The 10,211-nt window shown below is 40.2% G+C and overlaps 1 protein-coding gene across 1 annotated transcript; it reads right to left on the bottom strand.

Moving 5' to 3' along the window:
• Positions 1 to 4,045: 4,045 nt before the first annotated feature.
• stx2b (syntaxin 2b) lies at positions 4,046 to 9,030 on the bottom strand. Its single transcript, XM_076104434.1, has 10 exons — positions 9,001 to 9,030; positions 8,827 to 8,901; positions 8,637 to 8,736; positions 7,797 to 7,871; positions 7,613 to 7,686; positions 7,108 to 7,216; positions 5,156 to 5,229; positions 4,571 to 4,708; positions 4,310 to 4,420; positions 4,046 to 4,141 (listed from the first exon to the last, which is right to left on the bottom strand). The coding sequence occupies exons 1-10, from the start codon at positions 9,028 to 9,030 to the stop codon at positions 4,046 to 4,048; spliced, it is 882 nt and encodes a 293-aa protein (XP_075960549.1).
• Between the last annotated feature and the right edge of the window lie 1,181 nt (positions 9,031 to 10,211).

Genomic DNA, 10,211 nt, shown 5'->3' on the forward strand with positions numbered 1-10,211 from the left:
GTGTTGTAAGCAGAGCTGGTTCTAAGTAATCTAAGCAGGTTTTCTGGTGTTTTTATTCCTCTTCTACTGTTTGAAAAGTACCGGTTAACCGCTTGTGCATATATCATCCGATAGTGTGCTCAGGAAGTGCTTACATAAGTAATCAACTGAGGACGTTTTTGTACCCAACAGCATATTCAATTTTACAATAGAAAGCCGTCATCTCTAAATAAGTATTTTTCTCATACTCTGACCCAGAAATCTCCACTTAACAACACTAAACTCTCCAGTTTTACTCCTATCTATATTCCGAAGGCTACAGGAGGGTTTGTTATGAATCATTGCCTGATTTATGGAACATTTTATTCCTAAAAACATGGTGAAAATATAATTTTGTTTACAGCTGTTGACAGTATTCTCTGATTAATGGAGTGATGTGATGAAAAGATATCTAAAATCTCCTCTGTAAAAAACCTTTGACTATAACATGTAAACAAAATTAAACAATCATTTTCGACCTGGCTTTATCCAATGTCCAGAAATCTGTTCTGGAAATTTGATAACATAATGCCTCATTTGCATATTTAAACTTGCAATACAAAAAAAGTCTTAATGTAAGTAATTTACTTGGAAGGTGTCATGGTGAAATCTAAATATTTTTTTTGCCTTATTAACCTGTGGTGTCTCGCTGCATCCTGCACTGTGGTCTGGAGCCCCTGTTTGAAAACGTTGCTCCACCAATAGGGGGGGATTGAGGCCAAGAAGACTTTGTCGCATCTGAATTTCCCGCTGTAGCCTCTTCATTTCTCTGCTATGAACAAGGTCACGAGGAGGCGTGACTGCAGAACGATTACAGAGCACCAACAGATTTGGATGTCGAACTGTTTGCTAGGTTGATGGGGTTGGAACGGGCTCAGCAGGCATTAAGACAGGTAGCCTCCAGCAAGTCGCCCACTCATCAGCATCTGCTTTATGAACTCTTGTTCACTGATTCAAGAACAGTTATCAAAATGAAAAATATCACATTCATTCAGGTATCGAGGAAAAAGCCGACAAATTGGCAAAAGACGCAACTGAAAAAAGAAATTGTCTGAATTAATATTAGACTTTTAAAATCAGAAAGAAAAAGCAGGGTGGAGAAAATATAATCAACAGTGATTATTCTCAATCCTGCCGACTGCCACAGTGAGAGTACTCTCACCGTTTACAGTATGGAACATGGTGTACACTTTTGAATTATGCCTTAATAGTGTTTTTCAAAACAAAAATACACTAATTAGATTAAACAACCCTCCATACATCTCAAAATATTATTTCTGAACATTTGTTCTCGTCAAAGCTTCCAACACCTACAGCTGGCCACAGAGATTACTCATCCACATAAACTGCTGTGTCCAAGTTAAATCACAGTTCATAATATCCCTTTTGACATCTCGGATGTCTTGCTCAGTGACCTGAAAACACCCTCATGCACCGATTTTAAGGACATTCGCTATTTCACTCGAAGTGCACCTCTGAAGTTTCCTTTGATCTAATTCAAAGAGAGAAAAGAACTTGCCCTCGGGGGACTTACTTCCACTTTCTTCACTAATCTTGTTTGGTTGATTACACGGAAGTCAAGCGTTTTGTGCAAAGTGCTCATTAGTCCTCAAGTAAACAGCACCCTCTGCTTATTTCCGTTTTCCTCCATACAAACCAAACCTCCAAATGTTTGGAGTGCTAAAAGAACACAGAAAATAACCTTAATTCTGTCTGACAAATTCAGACGTTCGCAATTTAAAAGTGCTCCAGTATTTATGACGTAATAAATTGAACTTCAGCACCTTCAATGTGAAAGGAAATAGACAAACAATACTCTCTGCAGAGTCTTTTTACTCTTTATCTTTTAATTACATGACTTAAGTATTCTGTTTCAATATAAAATACAATATATAACTTACAAGAATCAAATGTATCAAAATTAAAAATGTGTGCTCTTGAAACAACATAATCCAAGAGTCCTACAATGTAGCGCAACTCTTTTCACAATAAACATTTCAGTCATCACAGACCTTGATCGGGATAAATATAATATATTCAATAAGTTAAGGTTTCATATTAAATGTCAAGGAACTTTTATAAGATTGTTGATTTTGAGTTATTGAATGAGATGATGAATTAAATTCGATTGATCTGAAGATATTTCGTCTGATTGAGACACAGTTAACTTGAAATGATACAGAGAATATATTTTAAAAATGTTCTATTTCTAAAGGACTCCTGAGCTGTAGTAGTTTTACATTCAATTCACATAAATTACAGGAAATGCATAAAAGGACAAGAGAACATAAGGATCATACACATGAACATGTAAACACAAATTATGCAATTCATTTACAAAGAGAATTTAATATCTATATTTCAATGCTTATTCGGTTTCTTGACAAGAGTAAGGTGAGAATATGGATACCACTCTCATGTCTGCACGCCAAATATGATGCTGCAGCCACTTAGCTTAGCACAAAGACTGGGAACAAAGAGAAACAGCTAGCCTGGCTCTGCCAAAAGATAACAAAATCAGCCCACCACCGTCTCTAAAACTCTCAGACGATCACATTATATCTTGTTTGTTTAATCTGTACATAAACAGTGTAAAAACGACACATTGTGGATTTTCCAAGGCCTATGTACCAGTAGAAGTGGAAGTCACTGCGCCTGGCCAAGAAATAGTTTGGCATAAAACCCCTGTAAACCCGTAACGTGCCATATTTGTTACTTTTGGCAGAGCCAGGCTAGCTGTTTGTCTGGGCGACTGTGGCTAAGTGGATAGCAGGGCCGTCCTTCAATCAGAGGGTCGGTGGTTCGATCCCCGGCTCCGGCTCTGCTAGTCACATGTCGATGTGTCCTTGAGAAAGACACTTAACCCCAAAAATTGCTCCTGTAGCTGTGCCTACGGTGTAGAAATGTGATAGAATCTGAATTGTAAGTCACTTTGGATAAAAGCGTCTGCTAAATGACTGTAATGTAATGTTTCCAGTCTTTAAGCTAAGCTACCACAGCTACTGCTGGTACAGACATGAGTGGTAATCAACCTTCTTATCTAACTTTTGGCAAGAAGACGAATGAGCTTATTTCCCAAAATGTCCTTCGACAAACGACAAAGAAATATCTGCAAATGATACTTAAAGCTACAGTTGGTAATCTTGAGAAACTAGCAAAAGTAGGCTACATTCTTTTAAATTATCGAACCGAAAAGCCCCGCCCAGTGTTGGCAACTCTTTTCCAATGAAAGTAGGTAGCAGCACTAGTTTCAAAAGATGCTAAATTTGCAAGAAAGTCGCCATCACTGACCGCCCTTCCTCCAAAACCACTACCTCAAAGTTATCATGAGTGTAAACAATGAACATGCTACTGTTAGTACTCACAGCGGTCAAGCTGGCAGCTTGTGGAAGACCAATGAGTGCACGGGCAGAAAACGCTCAGGCAGCAGGTAGACGGGCAGGTAGGTAGCCAAATGTCAGCGATACAGAACCAGCACACCAGTTTTAAAGTCGGATGTGCTGTCAGCATTCATTATATGACCGCTTAGGGAAAAGGATGTGTGCTGACAGGAGGCTTTGTTCGAGCAACACAGTACAGAATTGCCCCAGGACGGTATATCATGAGGTCTGATGGTACTGGTGCAAAGTGGATCACACACGTTATACTTACTTCAGCGCGATCCCCTCTGTAATGCTCTTCGATAGTGAATGACTTATTGTTGTCTTACTATGAAGCTGTTCTTTGTTTCATCACTGTACTGGACCTGCATACAGCTGACTGCTGTGAGGGTGTGACTCATGACTCAAAGACTCCAACTATTATGATGAGCAAAAGGAGTAAACCTGCGACCACACACATGATAAGGCCGAGGAGTTTCTGTCAAGAAGAGAAGGAAAGAGACAAATATTGCATTACATGTCCTGTAAACCAGTGAACGGCTAAATGAGTAAATGACTTCCTGGATGTATAGGTGAGTGGATGGATGTGGTGTTTTAGGAATGGAAGCTGTGGATGGTGCGTTACCTCACGCAGTAATCAGTAGTTCTCATACAGGGGGTTTGGTTAGTCCAACAGACAGGCCAACAATTAGAGCAATGACAGCTAGCAGGATCAACAGAGCAAAGGCAAGGATAATGTATTTCTGTCAAGGGAAGAAGAGGGTGTTATTTGAACATCAATTAAAAGTAAGGTATCATTAAAAGAGGCTTTAAACAGATGAATGCAGTCATCTTAAGTGGTCACATGTGACTTTGATATCCTGTATAATTGACATTTACGTATTTAAAAAAAGAAGAAAAAAAACGCATACCCTCCGGGATTTTTTCTGGTATCTCACTGCTTTTTTGGTCTCTTCCTTTGCACTGCAAATGTATTCGACTGCATTGGAAACGTTCTTCTCGATGTTGTTAACCATATCGCCCTGTAAATGACAGAATCAGAATATTGTCTCGGTAGTATTAGTAAAGAAGCACAGTGGCTATAAACCATCATAAAGCATAAACTATTAGACGTTGACTAACTAAAGAGTCGATTTCAGCTATGAACCTCTCCACTTAGATCCAACTGTTACCTGAGTTTCTACCAACATCGCCATGTCCATGAACATCGCATGGAGCTCTCTGATGCTCGACTCCAGACGCATAATGTCCTGATGTCGGGACTCTATCTCGCTCAGGGCTTGACGTGTGATCTGGGAATCAGAAATGATCTGAGGGAGAGAAGGTAAAATAATTCATGTAAATACACCAAACAAATGCTCCCAGCTGTGTGTGTGTGTGTGTGTGTGTGTGTGTGTGTGTGTGTGTGTGTGTAAATAAATTAAAAAAACGCACCAAATTATTTACTCCTCCTCTACCACTAGATGGCACTATTAGCTTTTAACCCTGCAACAATAGTATACCATAATAATAATAATAATAATAATGCACACCTATCATAACATGAAATGCAGCTCAAAGTGCTTTACAAAATAAATAAATCAATAACACAGGTGGGGGACACAAGGAGCGTAAACAAAATAATAAAATCCAGTATAGAGTGCATTACGGTAATCTAGACCGGAAATTACAAAGGCATGGGTCAACGTTTTGGCATCCTCCAAAGAGAGGTAGGGTTAAACTCTGTACTGCACGGTAAAGCTTCAGAGAAAACTTACATCAGATGTGAAGATCGATGGATTTCCACTTTCTAACATGCCCTCTAGTTCTTCATCGGTGGTCACTTTTCCAGCTAAAAGAATAAATAGCAGACAATGATTATCCAGCGATGAACAGAACCTCCCTCCTGAAGGATGGGTTAAATGCAGAAGTCATCATTTCATGTATCTGTTGATCTATTATTTATCAGATAATATTTGGTTATGGTTTTAAACAGCTGTCTTTGACTAAAAGACTGTTTATCTGACGCATCCCGTTTTAATCAGGGACTTGTGTTCGTCATTCTTGTGGCATGCTTTTAAAAAACATAAAAACTCAACTCTGACATTTAATCGACAAAACTCCAATCCACTAATGTCAAGAATGTAAACAACAAATGCCTGTACAATATATACTGTTGTGTGCTTGATTCCAGGGTAATACATCTGTGTATGAAGCCAGCTGTGTGAGGAGAAGAAGCGTCGTGGATTGAGCTGACAGAAAAATGATGTCTCTGTTATCCAGCCAGGAGACACTGCTACAAACACAATGCTAACGTTTCCCCAAGTAGTGAGAGATATCTCTTAATAAGTTAAGACAAATATGAAATAACTGATAATGTGTTTGACGGCGTTAAAGAGAGGCACACTGAGGGTTTCTGTTAAAGTTAAGATGATTTTTGCTAACATGTTTTTAAGAACCAAATAACTAGTGTTTTCATAATACTGACTCATTTTGAGTACTAAATATGAACATGCGGCAATTAAACGACAAATCTCAGTGGAACAGCTAAAGCATTTATCAGTGGGGGTTGTTTTTGTGACGATGCATAGAAGTGTCTGAGGAACAAAAGGAAGCCAGCAGCCCTCATAGACAAACAGCTGCTGAAACTCTATAAACAGAAAGCTTTCTATTTAGTGGAGCCATGCCTCCTATTGTACAACAGCCTCCCTGGAGAGAGAGATCTCTGTGCTTACTGTATGTCACACACCAATATTGCAATATTCCCCAGAGAGCCAGAGCCAAACACACAGCAAAAACACACCACCATTACGACACATCAACACACAGAGAAGTATCACTTCTGAATGAAGTAAATAAATGGTGTAAGTCCACGGCGGTTCACAGACGGCTTCATGTGGCCGTGTCAAAGACAGGTGAACTACTGTTACACTGGCCGCTGAGCGCTCTGCCCGTTTCCCAGGGAACACAAACACAACAAGGCGTCTCCAGTATCAGGCTCTCCCGTCTGCAGTGTGGAGAACTAGAGCCGCTCATTAATGCTGGCCGCTGGGACTGCGAGAGACGGTCCTATTTTTTTTTTTTCATATTGTCTCGTGTTACTCATGTGCATAATACAATGCACTCTTTAGATTCGTTTGTCGCTGTAATTCTGAACAGAGGGGACCGAACATGATGGAAAATACCAAGTTAAAACTAATTAGCTTGTATGAATGCTAATACACTTATATACTATGCTGCTATTTTACACATCCTAGTAATGATGACTCCACATATTCATTCTGGTTTGTCAGTAACTAACTCTTGCCATTTATGTGTCCTTATAGAACCGGTTGGTGCTCTCCTATTCTTTGATCGATCCTACTGCTAAAACTACTGCTCATTTAAGTTCCATCAAAACTCACAAAGCATTCAAAATCCAGTGTTTGGATGAGATCACTTGTGACTCTGTTTTCTGTAGAAAACCACTTGAAGAAATCTGAAAAAAAATCTGGCCGTGCTGCTGGTGTCTGTTTGTCAACACTTAGAGGAAACCGGTGCTCTTTTATCTCCACATTTACAAATTGTGTCCGAGCAACCACATTCAAGCCATTGATGTGTTAACAGAAACAGGAGTATTTCCTGTTTGTAGTCGCAATTTACATTCATTATGATCAAAGGCTACTCTATAAATATAGTCCATAATTCCTGGCCCTGCGAGGGTTTAGGGGGTCCATTATTGTTCACTTACTTATCTCCAGCTGTCTCTGGATCCTCCCTTTGCTTCTTTCCCGAAAGGACACTTGAGTCTCATTGTACTGGGTCATGACCTCCACAAACTTCCTGGACAGCACTGTGTGCTGAGGACAAGAGAAAACACAGAGGGGGAAAATGAGGGCGTTCGGACTTTTGTGACTAAACAGCCCTGAAAGCAGTTCTGTAAAAGACACGTACACTGTTTGAATTAAAAGTACGTTTTAATGGGTCACTCTGCGCGGTTCAAAAGTATTTATAAAACAAAAGAAATACAACGCCAATCTACAAACACATCCTGTAAAATAAGGAATGTGGCAGGTCAATTTGGGAATTTGACAGTGAATAATTAGAATGTTCCTTATTTGTCTACAAGTTGGATGCACCTTCTCAAAAACATTTCCCTCCTGATGTTTGATGGCAGATGACGATGGTGTGTGTCAGCAGGATATGTAATATGTGTGTATGTCAGGAGTTTAGCAGCCATCAATCTGTTTCCTGACCTGCGTTTTCTGGATCCTGAAGTCAACCGAAGATCTGTTAGCTGCGTCGTCTTTGGGCATACTGTGCTCCATGGCTTTAGAGGGACAGAGTGATGATACATTACACAGCAGCCGACAACATCAGCTTTTGTAATGCGAAGTCAATGAACAAGTGTGATGACAATCAGGTCATAGTTCAACTCACATTTTAGTTTAGTTCGCACCACGTTGGCATTGCCTTTGATATCGTTGGTCAGTGCATCCAGTTGGTCCTTTGTTCCTTCACACAAACACGAATAAGAAACTCGTCAGACTTGGTTTAGTGAGGAGGAAAAATAATGTCATCCAGCTAATCGCTGCGCCTCGCTCACATGTAAATATTGGATTTACTGGGATTTCATCTTGTAACTTGGCAACAATCCTGTGGCAATATTGCAGAGGTCACACAGCACAAGGCTCTTTGTTTCTCTCCCTGGTGACTATTTCCACGTCATGGATCTTAAAGCACTGTGCTGTGTTACATTAAACATAATCACTGATGATGCCATGGCATTGGAAACTGGCTCTTTGTCTTGCAGGGTCCTGAGGCTCACACACTGAACAAAGCCAGGAACCGAGTACACCGAGTGGTAACACTCTTTTCGCTTTCATGGAGCTTTGAATCATTGGAAATACTTCATAAATATATCTGATTAGTAAAAGAAAATGTACATAATACACCGGTGCCTGTAAACATCTGCAAATGACAGCATGTTTGAATCCCTGGTTGTTTAAAGGTTCCTGGCAGAACAAGTCAGAGCCTAAACTACAATGGTTAGTGCGTTTCACAGGTTTCCAGCCAGGCAGCCATTCATTTACAATGAGGAGGAAAATGTAACACAGGAAGTGAGACATTTTCACTCTGTGCCTCAAAAGTCAAACTCCAGCAAAGCAGTTGTCAATACAACTGAATGCACAAATGAACCCTTGAAAACAACAAACATGTCACCATTGAAATTCAGATGTTCTCTGTCTTCATCCTAATCCTTTATAAAGACACACTTACTGTCATCTGGGTTGGGTGCAGACAGGATCATGCTGTGCATCTTCCTCACCTCCTCCACTTGGTAGGAGACCTTATCAATGAGTCCTCTGACTTCTTCCACCTAAATCAATCAACAAGACAACAGGGTCTTGAATGAACCCAAATCTGTTCCCAAACGTGTGCACATCCTGGAAGTTGCAGTGAAACCCACCCTCCTGAAAAAGCTCTCCATGAAGCCATCTCTGTCCACTGCGACTGTGACATCCACCTCTGCTCGTGACGTACCCTGTACAGGTGAAGCAAAATGTGTGTGAGTGACTTTTTGTAATGCTGTCACGTTTAAGCTGTCACGTTGCAAACAGTTAAAGCAAGAACATAGACTCACAACAGTCAGTTCGGCCAGTCGGTCCTTCATCACACCGATCAGCTCGTCTCCTGCCCAGATAATTCTAGTAAAACATCATCATCCTGTCAAGTCTCCATGTGTAGAGTAACATTGATCCAGCTTACTGTGCACTGGGGTCCAGATTGTCGAGTAATGGAGATGAGAAACAAAGCAGGCCAACGTTAGCAGCGTTATCAAGGCGGCAGAAATAGGTCTAAAAAGTTTTAATTCTAGCAAAACGGTGTCTACAATACAGTTTAAAAAAAATAAAGACGCTACAATTATAGTCTAAAGTGACGGTGTTTCTGGTCTACACCGTAACAGATCCACGACATCTCTCTCTCTCTCTCTCTCTCTCTCTCTCCCGGGATACGCCTCTCTCTCTCTCTCTCTCTCGCTCTCTCTTTCTCTTTCTCTCTCTCTCTCTCCCTCTCCGCCTCAGGGGGGAGAGACTAGTTCCACCCTCAATTCAATGTGATCGGACCATCACGATAAGCAAACTAAATTAATGTAATCCTATTATGTTTTGGAAGGGTAACAATAAAAAAAAGGAAAAAAAAGAAAAGAAAACTTGTTTCCTCCATTAAAAACTCCACCTAAGCACAACTGTGACGTACATGAGTATTTTGTGGTTGATTGTGTGACAACTGTGATTTTATCAGATGATAAATATTAGTTTGACAGCAATCCCACCAATATGAGAAGGTTTAATAAATAATAGATAAACACGACTGGGTGGCCACTAATCTGTCGGAAATCTAACCACACGGTGGCGCTGTTTACCTTGCTATGTATGTTGGCAGCTTGTGATAGGACTAGAAGTGGTTCTGATTACTCCTCTCCACCTGTTGGTTTCCTCCTATCCATCAGCATTTCACTTACGAAAAGTAACACGAGAAAACACCCGATGTGACCCTCGTCTCTTTTGATACATTCTTAAGATTATTTAGTAAAAGAAAATAACATAATTTAGTAAAGAAAAAAGATTATTTAGTAAAAATAAACGTAATTAAGAAGGCTAACTAAACCCACCAGGTCACTCATAAACATTATATTATATTGATGTATTGTAACAATTTATGCTGCAGATACTATATCTGTGCGACTCCAGTGATCTCTGGGTCTGCCTGCCTTCCAGAAACAGCGTCCCTGCTGCTCTCATAAATCCGGGGTGTTGTCCCGTAATTTAACCCAATAATCGAAACTACTCA

This window comes from Anarhichas minor, unplaced genomic scaffold, assembly GCF_050575085.1.
Source record: "Anarhichas minor isolate MPS153535 unplaced genomic scaffold, ASM5057508v1 ptg000030l, whole genome shotgun sequence".
NCBI classification, from domain to species: domain Eukaryota; kingdom Metazoa; phylum Chordata; class Actinopteri; order Perciformes; family Anarhichadidae; genus Anarhichas; species Anarhichas minor.